A 23,303-nucleotide genomic window follows, 5' to 3' on the forward strand; every position below is an offset into this window, starting at 1 on the left:
ACACAGTAGCCAGTCGATGTGATTGGCCTTGTGCCAAAGGCCCCTAACGACGCTTTCGAAAGGAGGAGAATCCTACTTCGTCCTCTCCAACGACGAGCCTCCAAAGATACCCCGGGACCACTGGCGGTGACGCAATGTTGCCGCAATCACATTTTGGCACGCCTCTACTCAACCTATACCTCCCGGTAGGCACCTTCGATATCTCGCACTATGTTCAATTCGACCGGGTATCGACCCGAATCGCCGCGACTCCCGACTGGGTTTCACCCGACAAACTGAATTGACCACGGTTTATTACTGCTTATGTTCACGGCTGACCAGTATCGGCAACGACTACATGTTTATGCCCACGGCTAACCCGCACTGACTTTAACTACTCGCGTTAACCCGCGGCCGATCAGTGCTAGGCTCTGACTACTCACCAAAATTCACGGCACTGTAAAATCAAAGCTGCCTATAATTGGCTACTCGTTCCGCAAACCCCACAAATTTCGTACTTTTACTTTGTTGCAAGCGGCTGTGCTGCGACTGCACTGTCATATTGTTCGGCTGTGTCCGATTTATGGGAGAAGTTGTTAATCCTCGATCAACAAATGGTGTACTCAGTTTTCCAATTTCTATCGATTTATCACGTTCACTATCGGCATTCATTTCTGTGCTAATCTTCCTTGTCAAAATATTTTATTAAATGCAACACATTCAGAAAATATTAAACCTCTACTTAACAATTTAACGATAAATTCTCAGATTGACAGTTTCATTTAATCTGACGCTCTAAATACGAATCGATAGAACACAAAATGGTTTGCATTGCCTCAAAATTCATGTGAAATGTTGCTATCACTTCAATTAAATTGTGAACACCTCGGAATAATATATACCCAAAGAAATAAACATATTGAATAATTAATTAATTTATCCATCAGAATGACGGGTACAGTAAAGTAAAACTAGTGTTAAGAAGTGGGTCTCATATATTAAGAAATGTTGATCAAGTAATTTACAGAAGTGGTGTGCGAGAGAGCCAACAAGCAATAACGTGTTGAGCGTCGATTCGTAATAACGTCGCGATCTAAGCTCTCAGACATTTAAATAATCCCCTCAGAAATTCCGCGGGTTATCTTCAATACCGTTCGCAATATGACCTCTTGATTCTCGTTTAAATGCTAAGACGAGGGTGGAACACAGCAGCGAAGTATAAAACACCGTGAAATAACGGAATATCTCCGGGGTGATTCGGTAGGCGCGGCGCGAATTTCAACGGTTGTGAATGGAAAGTGTTTGTATCTAATTTAAATTCCCGACATAAAAAGCTTACACAACGCGAAGAGTGGTTGGAATAGCGTGGATCGTGGCCAAGCCACGTGCGGCTGCGAGATTCATTCCGCTTTACATGACCAGTCCGTACCCATCCACTTCTCTACGTCCTCTGAAATTCTCTCTTTAAGCTCCCGCTCGCATTCTCTCTCTCTCTCCTCTCACCCACCATCCCTCTACCGGCTTCTCGCTCTTTCCACCGTATCTTCTTCTTCCGGTCTGGATCTCATCTCTACACAACCTATTCCACGTTTCTAGCCAAACTTTGACCGAAACCATAATGCCCTGGAAGCTCCCTTCGGGAAAGGAGCCGTCCGCCGACGCGGAGGGAGAATATCGTACCTTCTAAATCAGATACAGAGAGCAACGTATTTAACGTCTGGGATACGTATGGGGAACGGCTGCGTGCGGCTCGAATAATCTCAGATGATCGAGGGACTTTTAAACTTCTTGTACTGCGCGATCAAAAGATGATAAGTTTCTTCTTTTATCTGGACTGATTTATTCTACAGTCAAAAAAGTCTGTACACCATTCCATGTAAGGATAACTTCTTAAAAGAAGTTCAAAGGACTTTTTGAGATATTTTACACTTGTACAAATTTATTCTACAGTTTAAAATGTCTACTACATACATCTTTCGAGACAAAAGAACTTTATATCAGATCAGGATAAAATATCTAATAATACGCTGAATAACGTCGCTTAATAACCATAGCAGTTGAAGAAGCGACGTAAAACAATCCAAATAAAAAGGATAAAATATATAAATAATTAATAATAATCCAATTTGCCGACACGTGCGTTACTAAAAGTTGTTTGTAACTCAACAAGGCTTTTGTAGAAACGCGAGAGGACGAAAGACCTCCGGAACATACAATTGCATTCGCACGCAAGTGGGCATAATTATAATTTAAATATTGTTCTGATAAAATAATATTGTGCTGTCGCGTCGTTCGCAGCTGTGCAGTAATTTGTAATGACTGGAAAAGCGTGTTTCAAGCGCAGGAAATTTTGTCGATTATCGCTGACGGTAGCATCCGGCCGGCTTCTTCTGGCATAATTACCGAATGAGCATTTTCTATCCTTTTTCCATCGTGGATATCGGATAATAAGCGGAGAGTAAAAACAGCAAGTGAAGGGTGAGACCGTTAATAACGGTGGGCTCTTTATCGTTTATCCAAGCGAACGAGTCGGGAACGAGGCAGCACCGTAATTACCGAAAGAGAACGCCTAGACGTTGTGACAAATAATGACATAACTTAGCATCGATCTGACTATAAGCACCACTTTGGATTCCAGAAGTGGAACGCGACGGAAGAGAAGCAAAGGCGCAAGGAATTATTGTGCACTGTGATGGAGTTCGCGAAGGAATCGCTGAAGTACAAAACTCGGGAATTCTGATGAAAACCCGCTATCATAACCATGTGCCTCGTGTTCCTCGACAGATATCCCGCTAACAAAGAGAATTAATTATTTGCTTGAATTGAGCACGATTGCTTCCGGCAACATCCGCTACATAATTTTCCCCAGAATATTTCGCATTCAAAGGGGCTCTTCATTAAGTAGAAAATACCAACGCTTACACAGAATCAAAATGAACGTTTGTTATTCGGTATACACTTGCTTTCCAATTTACTCGAACAAAGATTCCATATAAACGTGTGCCCCCTTCCCTGTTCCGACATAATTGTATAATTTCCTCTGTTTGAAAAATGACGTACATATAATTATTCTCACCTTTGCCGCGGAACGCAATTTTACATTTCCGGAATAATTATCCCGTTTAACTCTCTTTATAACATAATTAATTCATTTGCCAGCGTGTGGCCTATTATAATGAAATTGTTTACCTTTTTCAGCCTTCTTATCTTCAAAAAACGTTGTTGAATATGAACTACTCATGAGTTCATTCCCAGTCATGAGAATGTTCCAAGAGGTATTTCTTGTTTTTAATAGTAAAACAGTAGGGAGTCCACAAAATTGGTACAGAATGTTTAAATGGTTCGTACCGATGGTTTCTATTTATGTAAATGGTTAATTACTAGACTGAGGATTTTATACAATTGAAACAAACATTAATAAGTCAAGTAGCACATTTTGTGTGTGGATCAAGTATTGTATATCAATTAATAATAATAATCAATATTCATTGAAAAGTACTACTGTTTCTTACAAACTGACCACAGGTTAAAAATTGACAATTTTTCTAGAGTCAGATATTCAGTGTTGAAATTATTCTTGGAATACATTGTATATGTATAATTGTTATAGATAGAATTCTTTTAACGAAAACTGTATTATAATGCATTTCACAATACCGTGCGGAATAGATGAGTTTCGTCGGAGCCGAGGATCGAGGAAAATTTTTGTGCAACACCGGGGGCGCAGTATTTATCGAAACGCCAACTCTTTTATATGCGCATCCTATTACGCGTCAGTGAACTATCACGTACGAATGCATTTACCAGCTCATGCTTGGGATAACGATCGTTCAAAACGGTTTTCGAGTGACGAAAATGATGCATATGTATTCACGGTACAGGTCCTCTTGACCGGTTACGTATCCAGCATCTATCGATTCCCGGGCGAATCGCATTTCCGGTGATTCACGATGCACGCACGCGCCCATCCGACGCATTTATGCCGGCAGTAAAACCGAATGATGTGTATCAAATATTAATACCGTGGTAGTAGCAGCACGAATCACACACACGATGCTAGGAATTCAGCTGTCTCGGTACCGATCCCTGTCGGATTTCCGGTCGGAATATGTTTATCGATTACGTCTGCAAATTGCATCACACTTTTTCTTCGGCAATAATACCTTTTCTATTCCTCTTACCAATCGCCGTACTCGTCCAACGATCGTGCAGCCGTCGACAGTAACTATTTCGATAATGGACGTTCAATATTCAATTTTTTTAAAATTCACTCAAAAATTAATGCGATAGGTTTTGCATAAAATAATGATCTTTAATTCTCATTTAAAATGTAGAATGTACAATCCCCTGAATAATTGTTATTAATCAACAATATTCTAAAAAATTTACATTATGTGAATTATGAATATTTTTCTTCGTTAAAAATCTACAGTTTGCATTTAATGAAGCAGTGAACAACTCTAGAATTTTCCTTTCCTTGCACACTGTTCTCCAATGTCTCCCACTATTCCTCTATTTTTCAAATACCCATTCTCAAAGTTCGATAGTTTTCAACTGGAACCAATTTATAACTTAGTTTGCAGTTCTATAATATCGAGGAAGAAAATTCCGCTCGATGATTTTCGAAAGGAACGGGGAGGTGGTAATTCGTTGCAGCAATGTGCGGCGACAGGATACTACGAAGAGAAACTCGCATCCAAGATATCGAAGAACCATTTTGGTTAAGTTTTCTGTGTATGTATAGGTTGTTGGAGATGCTCACTTTTATTCACTCGATACTCGACAGCTTTTAACCGAAACCTTTATCGATACTAACGCGAATAGGAAAATCTTCAGAAGAATTCCAATACAAGAATCGAATAGTTATTTAATGGTATATGTTACAGACAATTGTTATTGAAATGGTGTAATGAGAGTATCAAGTTGTTTCACGGTTTAAACACCGTCAGATAAAGTCTTCAAGCACTCTATATAAATGTTTATTGAATGGCATTTAAAATTATAACAAACCCGTGGAACAACAAATAAAATTTTTATGTTCGTAATTGTACGAATGAAAATTAAATTATTTATCTCTGCAGCAGTAATGCAATAGTTGCAAAAAATACGTGACGTAAACTTGCTCTTTTATTTGTTGAAATATTTTGCACGGTTACCGAGGAGGACACTCGTAAAGTTGTGGTTTTCACCCCCGTATTTCGTTTACAAAAGGGGATGCAGATCTGGATTTTCTTGAAACGGTATATCAAGCAAAGTGGTTTTATTTCGTAAATAAAGATACGAAAAATGGTGGCGAGTCCGATTGTCTATTCTCATTCAGGTGGACCCTTTGTATAAACGTCCGCAGTCTAGTGATAAAGTATAGGGCGATATTCGGAGAATCTATGACTTTTCTTTGTTACATTTTTCTCGTATGTCATGAAGGGGTTGCGTTACATTTACATGTTCGCTGGTAACGCTCAATTGTGCAATATTTCAGCATATGGCTTTTCTCTCACAATATTTTTTGCACACTTCATGCAGAGAATTCTGGGGATTTCATCAAGCATTGTAACTGTGGAAACTGTTCCCGGGGCAGGCATTGTGTTAAATATTTCGTGAAACGTTAATTATGCAACTTGTCAACGCAATAAACAAACGTGTTAATATAACATTGTAATCATGGAGACCGTGTAAAATTAACGGTGACGACGAACGCGTTAATTCATCATAAGAACAAATTGCAATTTGATTGAGAGCATGCCGATGTAAAAGATAATTTTCAATGCAGAAATGTTTTTAACTTCTCAGAAAAAATTCAAGTTGTTTAGTCCAATTTTGAAAAAGTTGTTCTCGTTTAGAGAGTATTTGACAGAATTGAGTGGAATTTAAAATACATAATAGGAATATTAAAACGATTTAAGAATATCAATATGTAGATTATATTATCCGTCTATAAAAATTAAGAAACCGCGAAAGAACATTTGATTTTTCTTCCAATTGACGCAGAACAGTTTTTATTTTGCATAAACATCAGTAGTCTAGTAACAAGAGTTCACTGGGCCGAAAAAGTCTTTGCACATAAATTTCTGATCAACGTTCACGATTGAATCATCATTCAATTAAAAGGCTAGGAAGATAAAATGCAACACTGATGAATCGATTGTGAATTTTATGCATTTATGACAGAAATGAGTGGAACATTAGAAAAATAATTGGAATTCAAGAGTCTCGACATATTATCCTCAACTTACTAAAATTGTTAGAAGGAGGAAGTAGATTTCTTAATTTAGTGTCAGTATCTTGTCAATAATGCGGAAAATGTTTATTTTGCATAAAGTTTCGCTGAAATTGCAGATGCATCTCCGGAAACGTTAAAGAAGCTAATCAATGGAGTCTAATTTCTGCATTATTGTTGAGTGGTCCGCATCATGGAGGAAGAAAGGGGGTAGGCGGTTAAACGCGGGATTAGAAGGATTCGTTACGAATTCATCGGCGGTAAACGGCAGAGCGTGGGCGTCGAGATCCACGCGGGCTTTGGAAATTCCCAGGACGGTCGGTGGCGGCAGGGTTACCTCGATAAATCACACGGTGCGCCGACAAAAGGGCCCAACGAAAGGCCCGTCGCCATAAACGTATAAAGTAATTACGCGTTGCATCCGTGGTGTAGCGGTGCCGGGAAGCCATTCACCCGGGATCCGCCTATGCTCTCCTGCCTATATGGCGGGTTCCAAAGCCGGTTCCTGCGGCATAAAATAGCAGGATAGGTAAGCTCCGCGTGATTTTCGCCGCAGCGAAACCGAAGCTTTCATCGCGCGCCACCACGACAAGGATTATATTTCGGTGCGTGCATTATCGGGACATATACTCGATAAAGCAGCTGAACGAGAGCCGACTGGCTCACAGTGCACTGGCAGCTTGCACTGTGGATTTCATCGAGTTAAACCCTCTTTCCTCCCGCGCCCTTGCCCGAGCGCTCGCGAGAGCGCGCCCTCTTTCGACGCTTGCAATTCCCATTCATATTCATGCGAACCCCTGATTCAAATGCGTATTACTTTTGTCAGAAGGGAAGGGCTCGTAATCGTTCGACGAAGAAGCGGCTTTTCAAATGAAAAGAAGTCGTTTTCTTCCGGTCAAGAGGTGCCTGCCAGCAGCCTTCTCTGCTAGGCCCTCCGGCTCGGGATTTCAATAAATTTCAACCCTCTCGCTCGATTACGTTTCAAAACTAAAGACTCCGGAGAGAGATAGAGAGAGAGGGGGGGGGGGACAGAGAGAGGGAAGAGTATTCGGCTCGGTGTTTATGCTCGAGCTGTACGCCGCCGAAGAATCATGAAAATGTTCCCCGTTCCATTTATATTGATGTCTAAAGGTTTACAAAACTTGCGCATTCCGCGAGCCATCGAGCGAAAGTATCTGCTTGAAAATTCAATAAAGCCGGCCCGGTGAATACGGAAGACAATGGCGTGTACTTATCCGGAATAACAAGCAATTTGCAGTCGAATCAATATTTTAATCTAATGCGGCTACGTACATGCTCCGGAGCATTTCTTCTGTGAACTATAAATTCATTTTTAAAAGTTTTAATGCGGAATGCGTATCACCTCCGACCTCTTGCAATTTTAATAAATCAACCTTATGGAATTAAGCTACATCGTAACTTTGCCTCTTAGAAACTTTGCCGCATAAGAAATAATGGAGACAATAGATGCTTAAGAAATGATGGAGATTATTATCGACAAAATATATTTTGATTGTGAATAATCAACAAATTCGCGAAGAATGTGTTACGACGTAATATGTATACCCAATAATAACAATAAACATCGACATATTTACTACATCAGGATTACATACTTAATTTCTGAATGTTCATATTTATAATTTCATTGCGTATACGACAGGAGATCAGTACGTTACTTCAGGCTTTAGATAATAGGTATTATTATCCGAGGAAAAGATTCTTGTCAGCTAAAAAATTCACGTTTCAAGATTATGAAGAACTTCTTCAGAATGGAAAAAGTGTTTCGTGCAACCACTGCGACATAAATGGAGTATAACTGGTAGAAGTCATCGAAGGATCATATTTTCTGGGTAAATCGAGAATCCCGGTAAAAACTGATTTGTAAGCATGATTTGGCCGGAAGACTAAGACTAATGGTCCAGGATTATTGATGGTGGAGCAGCGCTAAACTTGGACACGCCGATGAAAATGCTGGTTCCATCGTGGCCCGTTAAATCGAGCGTAGAAATAAGAATACCTACATGCTCGACAGGAATCCAAGTGGGGCCTGCTTGCTCGCAAAACGATGTATTATGTATACGGAATAAATGGAATAGAGAAGAGCTCGAGCTTGGGTCCTTCGGAACCAATAGGGCGAGCTAACGGTCCTGCCATCGAACATATTGCGATGGTCACGTGTATGCGTCCCCTCTGCCCCATATTCTGCCATCCTGGAGAAGTTTTCGGACGGAAGGAGTAGCTGTGCGGATAAATTCTCCGGGTTTCCGGCGAAACTTCCGCGCAAGAGAGTGAAAGTACAGATACTGGATAGGCGATAAGGAAGTCTACGCACAATGCCTAACGCGGACCAACGATCCGCGAGAGCGGTATGGCCGAAAATTTATCTCGAAATAACCTTTTATTGCAAGCTCTCCTCGAGAAGTCTTCGTGCAACGCTCCACCGCCTCGATACAGTCCAACTTTCGGTTCCTGTGAATCTACGAGCGTTGAATCGAACGGTCCAGCTAAGTATGATGTATATTCCCGATGCACAGGATACTTGTTACACAGATTGTACGACTCGGAAGTAATGCATTACCCGCTTCCAGACTTTTAAACTTCTTTTGCTTCAGTTATAAATTGTTTGATCATTTTTTGAACGTTCAATTCGCTGATGAATTTATAATGCTGCAACGGACTGGGAAGCTGTCAATGCATGCCTAAAATATAATACTGCTTGATTTATTGTCTGTCCCCCGATGCTTTCGTTAATATTTATTGCGATTCGTGATGTATTATAGTAGATTCAGCTGATCGTGAATGAAATGGGATTTATGGAAAAAATTATGAGCTGTGTTGCATGAATATGTTCGTATTTATTTTGTCAGAACGATCATTATTGATTTTAACAATTATTGGTTGATGGTCAGCACTTATTTGATGTAATGAATGCTATGTTATGTTTTATACATTCGAAAGTAGAACAAATCATGCCTATGGCCAGACTGCATTTAAAAAGATATAATAACGTTTCTCTTTTGTTTTCTAACAATGCAACCATGCATCGGTGAATTGCTACCAAACGTACAATTTTTCTTTATGTAATGAAACCACTTATTCAGCTACTTTGGTTCATATGAACAGGCTTCTTCAACTTTTAATTACAATGTCCGAGTTTTTTTAATTACAAACGTGAAAACTGAAACTAGCACTTTGAAAAATTACATGCTGTGTTTTAATTCGGACAGTGCTCGAAAGTATCGTCTACGAGCGTCTACTCTCTGTTCTATTTTTTTGTCCTTGTTAGAAATAGTGGGACAGCTAGACTGTTGTCAGATGAAGCATTTACGGAATCTACTTGGGTAACACGGACATTGGTCGATACAATTATAATTGTACAACTACAATACAACACAGACCGGAAAATACTTTCTAAAACTATGTAGTAGCTTAATTGTTTAACGCTTAATTATTTGCATATAGTAATACATACAATCTCAAAATTTCGACTACACTAGCAAATATATATTTTGCATTAAAGTTGATATTTTATACAATAAAAATTTATTTATATATTGGAGTCATATAAAGTTCCATTTTATGTAGAAAAGTGGAGTGCGGATAACTGAAGGCTAATTATACTGTATCAGATATTTAAAACAACGCTTAACAAACGCGAATATATCAGTTAATCTATCTGGGTTAATATAAAATTCAATAGTCGTTGGTATAATCTTTGGTAAGGGAGCAGTTGCGATGGAAATCAGAAGGTAACATGGCAAAGCGAGTTATTTTTAATTAAGACATTGTTATAATTACATGTCACTGTGCAGTCCAAGTTCTTTATCACAAATATTTATGTAAACATCTTAGAATCTTAGCATTTTGTTCGCTGCGGGAGTAATCTGTCCAGAGCATCGCTGGTCGATAGCGTGTCGACGCGATCACTATCATCATTTGTTTTGCTGAAGGTCTTCATAATGCCACTTTTTTAAGCCTTTATAGTGCAAAGTATTCTCTACCATTCATTTTGAAACTATCATGAAAATCATGAAGTTTCATTATTTTAGCATTTCTAAACTTGGTAATTCAAGTCCAACCTCGAAAGGGGCGTTTCCTCAGGTCATTCGAAGTGACATTTTCATTTGCAAAATTGTCCACCTAGGCTTTGTTAAGAGATCATCGGTATCTTTTCCGAATGAAATACCTTTCCGTTTTCCAATAAAATAGTTTCATTCCGCAATGCGCCGGTGGCAAGCGCGTTAACTTCGGCTAACATTTTCTATCGTGATCAAATCAGGAATATCGGTTGCCGCGGGTTCACCGGCAGTGTCTGTCTTCGATTTATTCGATTCCGTCGGCAGCCAAGATGATAGGGAGAAATACGAACGACAAAAAGAGTTACGAGTAGGCAGAAAAAGGTCGTGAACGGAAAAGTATCGCGGAGATCCCGTGATTTCTTCAGTCTTTCGTCCACTTCTATTTCCCCCTGTTCCCTGTCCCGTCCCTTTTTTTCGGCCCACAAACTTTTCTACGGTAGGCACCTCAAGATTCCCGCACGAAATCCTTCGCAGAAAGTCACCTTGCTTTCCCCCATTGTTCTGTGTCTTTTGCGAACTTCTTTCTCTCCCCTTTTATCTCGACGTTCGCGCTCACTTTCGTTTCTCTCGAGTTACCTCCACTTCTTCGGTCTCTCTGTGTTCCCACTGCTGCTTTGCTGGTGGTGGTACGCAGCGTTAGCAGAGCAAAGCAGAGCAGAGCAGAGCAGTGCAGAGAAGCAACGGCGGTAGGCGGCGGCGGCGGCGGCGGCTGTGCGTTCAAGAACTTTGAAACTCTAACGAAATCTTGGGCAAGGTGAATATTTTATGCGTAAATCAAATCCCGGCAAATATACGCGGGAGAGTGAGGATCCGTGGCACGGTGCGGCTAAATTGAATCGAAGCGCTGCTCGAGCACAACCGTGTGCTTCGCCATCCGACTCTCCTCCCCGTTTCTCTCTCTTTTTACCCTCGAACTCGCTTTCGTCTCCTCCTCTTCTCTCTGATCTCCGCTTCTGGCTCTCGCACTCGCGCTATTTCCGCCTTTGTTCTCCGCGCGGCATTTTCTTCTTTCCGACTCTTTCCATCCTGTTGTTTTCGTTGCCGGGCTTGTTGACTATATGCCGCGGATATCTATTGGTTATTGAATTTCTGCCACGTAACGACGTATACGTTATCCAGCTTATTTACATCACACGATTCGAAAGCCGAGAAACTGGCGTCTCTGTCAACCGGAGGTGCCACGCCGAACAATTCGAAACTATTCGCTCGGGGAAACGGCCGGGGAATAGTGCCAACTATGCTAAAAAATGGTGAATCGCTTGCGGTGATCACGGCGCACAGAACAAAGGATGCACTGGCTGTTGTTTCGTGAATGTTTATTTAGCGGCCGAGGGCGAGAAGGACGCGTATTGGACGGGAGATTGTAAGGATTTGAAGGGGATCCAGGATTTCGATCATTTATAATACTGGGTCTTCCATCAAGAAGTGTTGTTTTCAATTATAAGAGAACGCGGTTTTGTACAATTTTTTTAGAATTTTGCTAATCACGAGTCGAAGAGTGACAACTCTAATCTTCACAAATAAAAAATAGCGCGAGACAGCACTGTTCATCTTGACAGTATCGTAAAAATTACATTGAATTAATTTAGTTTAAAATAATGTGATGTGAAATAACTGATAAACTCATTTTTGTTTTAATTTTGACTCTGACCACTTCCACAATTATGGACAGAAATATTTTCGCGGTATGATTTATTAAAAATACGAATATTTTGGCATTCAAACATTCATATTTTAATCTAAATTGGGTTTTCCAAACATTTCATCGCATATAAATTTCTTGGTATTGAATACATTCATACCGTAACGATACATGAATGTTAATGCAATATAAAAATTAAAAGAGCTTTATTCTGTTCTGCGTCATTTTTAGTTTTGTTTTATTACATGTACAGATTATAATTTGTAATTTTTTATTGTAATATACATTTACGAATTGATTTGATTTGACCATGATGGATTTAGTGTTCACGGTTCTGACTTTGTTGCAGCAGGATTTTTTATTTCTTTGCTCGCGACAACCGAATCCTCCGGGTGTATACCAATACGTACACATTTACAGAAGTATGACGCGGCGGAAAAGAGAAATATTATTTTTTCCTGTCCCCTGGGAAAAATGCCAGCGTCCTCTCGCCCAAATACGATTCTGACCCAAAAAGGTATGCATTAAATAAATAAATTATTCTGGTTCCTCTCCGTTGGCTTCCATCCGAATTGCTCGAGCTTTCGTGATGCCGGCATTTACCTCTCGCCGATGTCACGCATGCATCGCCACGAACAAAAATTCCGTATAGATTCGGAATATAATTTAAACATTTTATTATCCCGGGAAGCGCAGCGAAGTGAATTTTGCATCGTCCATTTATTCGGACAGAATCCATATTCTTCGTGAGATATCATGCACCGATATCACCGTAGCTTTCCAATTCGGAATTCTGCAAATAGTAATAACCCGAAGATAGAAAACTTTCCCGCGTCTCGACAGTAGGATCAAATTTTCTGTCGTTTTAGCTTCACTACTCTGGGATGTCGTCGTTGCCGGGGCACATTCTGACCCAATTTTTCGTAGGCATGCCTGACTTAACATCTGATGGCTAACTAAGACTGCCAGTTATTTTTCAATACATATCATAATTATTTGAACGAATGTTTTATACTTTATTCGGATTTTAAAGAGTTTAAATGTATCCAAATATTATTGTCATAAATGACATTTTATTAAAAGAATTAACATTTTTTTATGTACAGTGGCTACAATCAGAGATTGCGAATTTGATGCATTTATATTAAAAATGGAATGAAGCAACGCGAAGGAATAAAAACTTTTGAAAATTCAGTAAATATTTACTAAGATGTTTTTAGGTGTGTGATTTAAGACTGGGCACTCCAAATTTCCCAAAGAAGTTAAAGAACCTTCATGGTTTTGCTGTACGATATGAAAAATTCAAGTACAGAAATTTTGTTGTCAAGGTTAACAATCATCGTATAAAACTGAGGAAGTCTCACAGAAATACCAGCGACGAATTAAAAACACGTGGTCTGATAAAATACCATTAAATTCGTTCCCCCCGCCTTGGTATAACTGTTTTCGCGACGAATTTTCTGGCGTGTCCTGGGAAAGAGGGTGGCCTCGTGTCGAGGCGGTGACGCGTGCTCGTTCACGGAAGCTGGAGAACGCCGAATGAAAATTAGATCCGGCGAAAACCACGTAACGCGGCGCGCAAAACCGCGGCCACGCTAAAATATCACAATGATGTGGCAGGTGCATTTACCGGGTTTCAGCGGAGCTTTGACGCCAGTCACCAGATAGCTCTTTCATCCGGTAATTAGCCGAAGAGCCCGAGGAGTTATCACCTGGTACGATCATGGTCGTGTGCGCGCATGTTTCGTCTATTCGTGCACTCTCCATTTGGAGGGGTTGTACACGGCCGGGACTCACTGTGTTCCACAGGCCGCACGCCGGTTCTCCATCCTTAATTAATTAACAGCGTGCCGAATAATAATTATCGAAATGAAAGATGGTATCGGTCGGTTTATTTATTGGTAAACGCTCCGGCCTGGCATCGTAGTTACGTATGGTATCGTAAGCGAACCCCTCTGTGCTCTTGCACACCGAGCCCCGTGCCTCGTATGTAAACGGGAGTACCTTGTGATATCGATAACGGTATCTAAACGCGACTCCCCTAATTGGTTCATAAATTAATTAACTCACTCGGTCACATATTTAAGCGTTTTAATCGTGTACCCGCCGCCGACGCCGCCGGCGCGTATCCGGAGTTACCCGCTCTCCGGTTTCATGCTGGTTTCATGCTCGCGAGACCGGCAAACTCCCTGAGAGGGTTACCATAATTCCCCAAGACGTTCATAGATTTTTATCCGCGATCGCACGCTCCTCCTTTCATTCTAATATCGTCTCCCCCGACGCGTTTTCCCTTCGTTTCCCTGCGCCGTGTGATTGTTCTATTATTCAGGTTCGATCCCGTCCTCGAAAACTTCACTGTTTCGTAAAACACGCTGAATTCTATTCCACCACAAGGAGAATATTCACGGGTGACTATGATGCGCGATATTGTATAGAAATCAACCCTCGTTCTAGTTTTATGCTGTGTAATAAATTTGATAATTTCATGTTTATTGGTCCTTAAGAAGGTCGATAAACTTTAACCTGATCATTGGACCAGTAGTGGTAGGTCAGGTTTTAATGTACAAGGATATAAAAAGAAATAGAAAACAATTTTCTTTTTCAATCCTGAGGGATCTCTTTCAACCGCGGCCGTGTAAATCAATGAAAACCTCAAAAAAGAAGAATGCATAAAAATGATTGAATATAAATTGAAAAAATCGAAACCTAAGAGACATTTCATCAACGCGAGGGTTCGACACGAGTCGAAAATTAGGTATGATTGAACGTCAGAGAAGTCAAGAGAAGTTAATGAAGAAAGAGAAGACAATTGGCGAGGGAGGCAGGCAGGAAAAAATGGGCAATTTCCGAGAGCCGTTTCATCAAGAGGAAATTAATGGATTCTCTCGTCATCGAGGAACACAAGTGGAAGGTGCGTATCAGCCCTTTGCATTCCAGGTTCCTGGATATTAAAGCCGAGGCAATGTGTGGGATTGCGACGATTGGTGGCGTGCAGCGATCTGCTTGGTGCCTGGACTCCCGATAATTATGTGCCAATTAAATTTAACGACTATCCATTATTCCGGTCTGCGAACGCGCGTACAGGCTCTCCCGCTGCTATCTTCCTCTTCCTACCGACACGACACCCCTTATACCACATACTCCACCCAGCGAGACCCCACCAACGGCCGATCGAATGGGCACATTGGCAACTACTAGTCAGGTCGAAATCCAATTACCTTGTAATATTGTCCAAATGGGCCTGGAATCGAATTGCCTTTCGCGGAATTCCGCACGGCGCGGCAGCCTAGCTGAAAAACTTTCCGAAGGACTCCTGCCAGCGCAAAAAAGGCTCCTGCGGACCACCTATATTTTCTTTCCCACATACGTCCCAGTCCGAACATTACCGAACAGCATGACGTCCTCCTTTCGCCCGCCCCTTTCCCGGCTGATGCCATACTAACAGATTGAATAGAGTAAAACGTTCTGCATTTCCAACCGAATTGGAACGCAGGTCGGGATAATAGTTTTACATGGCTCGATCTAAGTGCACGTAAGAGATACGGAGCCGGCTGCAAGCACACGTATGAGAGATGTCGCGTCTGTTACTTCTCGACGAATTTCCCACTTCCGTTTTCTCATAATGCTCGTAGGATCATCGTATTCCTCGCGTCGTTGCGCGAACACGTATCATAACTACATTCTTCTTACCAGAAATATTATAACGAAGGTTTAAATACATATCTCTTCGTACAAGAGTTTCAGTTTTGATTGCTTCACCCCTTGTGCAGGTCGAAAATTTGTTTTTTTTAGAATTTTCAATTTTTTTATTCCCTCGTTACTCTTGCCTTTCTCCCTCGAATTCAATTTAACATATGAATTTACTTATTGTATTATTAACTTTCAGTATGGCGGTTTTAAACTTGGCTTTCTGTACACTCTCTCATTATTTTCCCGGGAGGTCGCAACCATTTAAACGTAAAGTAAATTAAAACTTCAACAATCTTAACAGCTCTCCTCACCACATTTTTCACCACAGGTTTCGTGGTATTCGTTGGTGTATTTGTTTTCGTCGTTTAGTTGTAAACGTTTTTCTGTTGAATCTCGTTAAAAATTCAAGTATTTCGACCGCAGATGTCCCCCTTTGCCACAGCGCAAACAGTAATCGTGTTCGCAGTTCATTAACCGCGTTAATAGCTTTTACGTGACTTAATCATTGATCCCACTTTGGAAAAAAGCACCCCCAGTGAAATGTGATAGATGAATGAACTAAAAAAATACTCGAGCTTGTTCGCCGCTATGTGTCAGAGTGTTTAATTCTTTACTGTAATTAATCGCCTCATTAGGGTCGAAGCATTATTTTTCTACTGTTGAATGAATAATTGTTTTCGTTGTGGCTGAAGCGAAATTAATGAAATATTAACGAACCGTGTAGATATGAAATATGCATGCCAGGAAAAAGGAAACGATAATTTCTGGTTTCCCTAATCAAATGTCGGACATTTTTTAGTGGCGAGACAGTCTGTGATGTAGATTTGTACGCTGGATGCATAATGATCGCTGGGTTTCTTATCTGCTGTTCAAATATGTATATTTGAATTCCATAATGAAGCGTGTCCCCTGATTTCTTTAAAGCTTTCCATTTGTATGCGATTATTTACGTTCCTTGTAATACATGAAGCGTAGTATGTAATATAATCTTTTACATTTTTATTTAAGGAACATAACTCTTTGTTATCTTGAATTTTTTAATTTCTATGTTTCACTGTTATTTGCATTTAAATTATTTAAAGCGAACTGTAAACCTCGTTTGCAATTATTCGAACCGAAATGCACGTAATGATGCTTTAACCCCTTCCTCTATAATGTCACACTCATTACGAAATTGCGAACAGGATTTACTAAATATGTATATCATTAATTTCTTTAAAATCGAAAACAAATTCTAATATTTTCCTTATTGGTATTTCCTTTCCTCGCAGGAAATTATTAACGACAAAGAAGTTTTAATAAATGTAATTATTGCACGCAAGGGATTGAATTGAAATTTTGAGAAGCTCTAAACGTAAATGCTTCATTACAGCATTTTAATGAAAATGGTAGTTTGAGAAGTACCTCCCAAATAGATTCTATAAAAGTATTATTGCTCGGGGGATAATATTACAGATATAGTAACGGGTTGAAAGTTCATAGTAACGAGTTCAACGGAATGCAATATGAGGTATTACCATTCGATAGGTCTTATATTAGTGAGGTCTTAAGAGGTCAGGAAGGGTCAAGAACCCATGTTGACCACCCACCCCGTTTCCGACCTACTGTTCGGAACAAAACAAAGTAGTATAGTATCGAAATTAGCAAACGCTTGTTCAGATAGTCGAATTTTTCGGATACTACATTTTATGAAGCTTCTGTACTTACAAAACAAATTTTTTACGGTATGGTTATCTCAAAATATCTGATCAGATTATTAGAAACATAGTATACGTAGAACATATTTATTAACTATTTGCTAAATAACGTCGTCTACTCCAGAAGGACTTTTGGGTCAAAACCGGATGATGGGTAGACTGGTTCGCGTTAACTGCACGGTCAAGGAGGGTTCAACAAGGTGGAGAGCCGAGATTGTCGTTGACCTGACCACTTGGGGCCTCACTAATTTACGACCTTCTATTGAATGGAAATACCCATTATTGCACCTTGTTGAACTCGTCTCGAAAGACGCTATCATATTATTTATACTGTGCTCCTGGAACATATATCATCCCACTCGGCAAAGTCACATTGGTCTTAGAACTTGAAGCACACAAAACGCATGTGTTGTTCCCGAACAAAAATCCTTTTGCAAAAGACATTATTTTATATTTCTTAACGCTTTAGTTCTTTTTGTATAATACAGAAACAAATTGATTATATAAATATGGTTAACATTTTAAAGTAACAAAAATCACGCATGCATAGAATTTTCATTTTTCTTTCGCGAATGCCATCAGCTTGGTCGATGAAGTGAAACGAGTGAAATTTTGTTACGTTCTTTTCATTTCATTAAAATGATTAAAAGATGAAATATTAACTTACAACATTTTTATTTCGCATAAAAAACAAGTTATGACAATTATTATCAGTAAAATAATATGTACAACCCGGACACAATCCTAAATTATTAATCCAAAACTGTAGAATTATCTTGAGTTTGAAATTGTTAGCCTTATTTTAAGTTCATGAAATATGTTATTAAAAGCGCTTGCATGTTGCGTTCTACCTAAAACGCTAAACGTTCTCAAAACACGTTATCATACGATAATTTATCGTCATGTTAGGACCTATACATAAAACTTCCTTTATTAGAAATATCAGGGGCGGGCAAGCTTTTCACGCGATAAAATTGTATATCACGTACCGTATGATAAGCGATAGCGCCTTAATTGAAAGTTTCCTTCTTTCGTCAGTTGATCCGTGTACAAGAAATGGTGATGTATCGCAACAAAATTAACTGAAAATCAATGTTTATTAAACTTGAACGTTATTGTAAGTACAAAAATAATAATTAATTAACATAATATATACTATATTTCATAAAATTATAGAAATTCCATGAAAATATCGAATTCATTCAAAAATTCTTTTAGATTTAGTTACAAATCATCTTCTACTGAACAAAAAGGATTTAAGAAAAATTAGTGAAATCAAAATCAGTCTTTCTCTGGAATGGAAAATATAATAACATTATATTCGTTTAATGTCTCGTCTAACATCTGCAACCTGTGTCGTTCAATATCCGCGTGACTGTTTTCATTGTGGTCGGAAAAACAGCATGGTATCTGGAAAAGAAACATTTTAGTATAAACCTTACCGTCAGCTCGGTATGTATTAATAGTGTTGAGGGTCTTTCCGTCGTCGAATAAGATTCCTTCTGACAGAAGACAAGCTTGACATTGTAACTTCTAACATCAAGTTTCGGGATTCGAGTTGTGGGAGAAACGGGGGTGCAGGTTGTCGGGGTTGCGGGTACAAGGAAGAGTCGATAGGGTGAGCACCAACACAGAGTGACCACTAAACACCTAACAACCAACAATAGCAGCCAACATCGAACATCGATAAACCAACGAAACTAAACCAACCACAAGTCACATTGTAACGGAACTCAGCGAACAGTGAAGACATAATCCAACATATCCATAATATATTCTATAATATGTATAATATACACACATCGGTTACATGCATATATTATACATATAAATATAAAATATACAATGTATACGCGCAACGTTGAATGACTTTTTAAATACGTACGTGTGTGCGAAGAATGCCACTGCTGCCGGTGGAAATTTAAAACGATGACTCGACGGATGCCAAAACAATACGCGAACAAGATTCTTTATGAAAAATTGAAAAACGTTCTTTCCAATGAACAGTCATTGATCCAGGCACGATATAGATTAACGCGACTTAATTAACGTGTGATTTGTATGAGAGAGCTGAAATTTGATGCCCGCGGTTTAATTAAGGGGAACGAATACGCTATAAGCAAACTTGCTCCGGCGGCGTTGCATGTCGTTACGAGCTAATGCGCGGCCACACGGTAATTATAATCGAGATAATATAAAGTTTTTTTTCGTAAAAATGCATCGTGCCGTTTTATTAAGCCCGGGACAACTAATTTATAATAGTCTCTGGGTTTTTCGAAACAGTCGCAGTGCACACTCTTCGCTCTACGTGCGTTCAACAACAGGAAGGACTTGGTATCATCGCTGCGGGCCATCATACGAGTTTCTCATTAAAAACATCGAGGAGCACTAACTGTGAGACACGATATAAACGTAAAAGTGAAACATGTTAAAACTTAATAAGGATGACATATCTTCATAGACACCGAGTAGGGGTATGGTGACGTACCACATCGAGTACATTGAGAACGTGGTTCGCGCGGACGACTCTAGTAGTGGTAGTTGTTGTTACATTGTGTGTTGTGGTCGTGGCAAGAAGAAGAAGAGATGGAGGAGGTGTGCGGCGCCCCCGGCCAGCCGGTCGCCCGTCACACCCTGAAACAGAATAATATTGTCACTTCCTTGCGGGATAGACGCCATCCCTATCGATTACCTTGACCCGCCATTATCTAAATTCATTTTGGGACATACAGGGTGTCGAGCAAGCGGAAATACGGGCTTACGTCACACGTGGTGTTTCCAAACGCAAACAACTGGGTAGTGATTCTACATGAAAAAGTAAGTCGATAGAAAAGAATACCTTTCCGTTCTCGAGAAATGTTTGTTCGAAAATCGAGTTCGCGCGCCCTAGTGTTTACAAGAAGTAGAAATAGCCAGCCATGATCAGACAAATCAGCCGATTCGTGTTTAATGGTACGCGTACTCGATGAATTTTCAAACTCGATTTCCTCGAAAACGGGGCATCAAAAAAAAATGTTATTTCTTTTCTAGACTTCTTTTTACATGTAGTATCACTATCTGATCGCTTGTATCATTTGTTATTAACATCTTTTTTCAAACACGTGTCATTAATGGAATATTGGTTTCTCTCGCAACAACAATCACAGTTTTCTCAGCTCGTATAAAATGTTTCAGTTTGAAATGCTTTTAAAAAATGTATGAACCACTGTCTCTATAATATAGAACTTTATATTACCATTAACTTTATTCACTCAAAATTGATGAAACTGGGGAAAATAACGCATAAAAAATCCATTTTACTGATATGTCTGAAGAATTTACAAAAAAAATACGCTATCAGTAAACAAGAGAGAAACTGCTATACCGAAAAATAAAAGTTATGGTATAAAATATGGTGATTGTATAAAAATGTTAAGGAACTGTGACAAAAATATTTTCTTTGATCGTACCTGAAAAATTGCATAAGAATTCACATTTTCGATATAAAAATACAGAACTGCAAGAAAAGTTTTACTGCTAACACAATTTATTCAATATATTTGTAAAAACAGTAAAATAAGCCTTTCGAGGCTACCAGTTTGCTCCCTCCTTCGTCTACGCTAGCCCAACCTTAAACAATATTTTCCACATAGTACACAAACATCAAAGGCGCTACATGTTCCGCTGAACGTGGGTCCCGGTGCTCTACGATACATTAATTAAAAAACCTCTCCTCCGCTGAGCTCGCGCGACACGTCCATCACGATCGGTTCGGCGCCGAGCAAACAGCAAAAAGGGAAAAAGATTACAGTTTGCCCGGTAAGCGTGTAAAGTATCGAGTGATGAATCGCCCGACACGCAAAAAACACTATCGACTGTCTATCATGCTCGAACATTCGATTTCCGAAGGTTCATCGGATCCTTCAAATACAAGTTGATTTCACCGGGGGGCCGGGAGGAGGCGGGAGTGGCGGGGGTGGCGGCCCGATACTTCTGCCGGCCGGTTTGCTCGCAGAAAAGTATTGGCGCGAAGTCGCGCTCGACGGAGGGTCAAAGCCGAAAAAAGAGGTAAAGCTTTATATCGAGGAAAAGGGGATTTCGGATTTGCTGGACCATGTCCACCCATTGCATCGTTTACGTCCAATACAAACGAATGGGAGAATGAACGGACTAGGAAGAAAGACAGATAGAGGGTGGCGATGGGGGTGGCGACTATGGAAGGACCGGTGGAGGGGGTTGGAAAGCAAGAGAGCGATGACGGTGGAAAGAGCTTGGGGAAAGGGCGATGCAGAGGAACGGGGATAGCAGCACGGGGGGGCAGCGAACCGGTTGGCAAAGGGGAGAGAAGGGGACCAGGGCCTGAGAAACGGGAGCAGCGACCGGGATTTTAACGTCGAGCACACTCGTTTCGAGTCGATAGGTCCACTTCGGCTGGCTTGGGAAGCAGTCGACATGGTCCAGCAACTTCCTCTCCCACCTCACAACCCACCACCTCTCCCCCACCCCTTTTGCTGCCCTTATATCCTTCGGTCCGAGACATCATCCCCGTATTCGAAAACAGAGAGCAGAGGCGACGCAAGTTTTCACCGGGAGATGCTCTCCACCGCTAATAAGAGCCGGTTCCCGATTTAATTGCTCCGAAAGTTGACATCTCGAAGTTGCCTGTCGGGCCAGGCTAGTCGTTCGTGTCTCCTCTCGCTGGCGCACTCGTGCCAGGATCGGGGAACACACCACTTATAGCAATGCGCACGATAATTGACCGTTCGAAATGCCAGGTTCAACGTAGAAGTATTATTTCATTAGGCAGGCTACCCGGAGAACCAGTTTGGATAGAGACTATGTAGACGGCGGGAAAGAGTGGCCCGTGAGAAGCCCGCCATGTGCTCTGTCCTGGTAAGTGGGAAACGCGAGGTTTACTTAACCCTGGAGGCTTCCGATCGAAAACAAAATATACGATCGACTAACTTCCACGAAAGTGTTGCAATCAGTACGAGTGGCTCAAAGTTTTACGTCTGTGCTCGTGGAAAAATCGCACCCCGTGTAAAACCGGACGAAGCTGTTCGGCGAACATGGAAAACTGTGTTACGCATTCTATGGTTGTCGTCGTTTCTTGCACATATAATTAAGTTGTTCTTGTAATGTCCGCTCTCGATATTGTTGTTGTCTTCATTAGTGCGTCATCTCTGTGTTAGTGCTGTATTACTTTCTATGTTTCCATGTATTCAGTTGCTTAAGTTTCCATCTTCTATAGAGATCCGTAATCTAGTTATAAGAGACCACATAGGGATTTTCACTTCAGTAAATAAGTTTAGTGTTTCGAAATAGTTTTTTCAAATACGAGAATAAATGGTAATTGGTACATGTGAGATCTGGCGAGTGTGGTTAATGGGGAAGCAATTTTTAGCTAAGTTCTTCGATAGTACTTTTGGTTTAACGAGCCGTATGGGGTCTTGCATTAGCGTGTTGCAGGAATAGTTTCATCTGCAACTACTTGGGGCACTTACGCTTACCCATTTACGGTCCAAAGTGCTTCTCTCTTTTATTTCAGAATTTACTCCACCACATTATGCAATTATATCCCCAGGTGAAATTTAACCGTTCTAAATAGACCAATAAATAAATGCATAAAATCCGCAGTCTAGTTATAACTTATTGTAAGTCTGCATAACTGTTATTGAAAAGAAGCCATCCGCAGTCAGGAGTCATACAATTCATTCAATAGAATTTGTTCACTTAATTAATAAATAACAAAGTATAACGAACACACAACAGAACGTATTTATGTGATTACCCATTCATTTTCGAAACTTATTAATTAGACCAGTCATCGAGTTATGGCCTTTGTTATTCGACTAATTATTTCTGCAACGTTTGCGCGCAATTAAAAAAATGTTGATATCCCTCGGGATGTATGTGAAACACGTGGAAAATACGAACGCACGGGAATATGAGAAAATGAAATTTTCGAAATTCTGATTACGCGTATGAGGAGCGTTGTTAAGCGAGACGGAGTGGAA

At 40.2% G+C, this 23,303-nt stretch overlaps 1 protein-coding gene across 6 annotated transcripts in view; it reads right to left on the reverse strand.

The window, feature by feature from the left end:
- Bru3 (CUGBP Elav-like family member bruno 3) overlaps window positions 1-23,303 on the reverse strand; it is an 887,603-nt gene that overhangs the window by 591,237 nt on the left and 273,063 nt on the right. For 2 of the 6 annotated variants that reach the window (XM_076439420.1, XM_076439409.1), the window contains exon 3: window positions 19,796-19,941. The exons of 3 other annotated variants lie outside the window; for them this stretch is intronic. Coding sequence is in view for 1 of the 3 variants with exons in the window: in XM_076439401.1 (XP_076295516.1) it covers window positions 19,796-19,809 (14 nt within the window). In the remaining 2 variants the exon portion in view is untranslated. Of the gene's footprint in view, window positions 1-19,795; window positions 19,942-23,303 lie in introns of those variants that run through there. One more of the 6 variants, XM_076439401.1, reaches the window with a different exon arrangement.

Source organism: Lasioglossum baleicum, chromosome 15 (genome assembly GCF_051020765.1).
Source record: "Lasioglossum baleicum chromosome 15, iyLasBale1, whole genome shotgun sequence".
In the NCBI taxonomy this organism is placed as follows: domain Eukaryota; kingdom Metazoa; phylum Arthropoda; class Insecta; order Hymenoptera; family Halictidae; genus Lasioglossum; species Lasioglossum baleicum.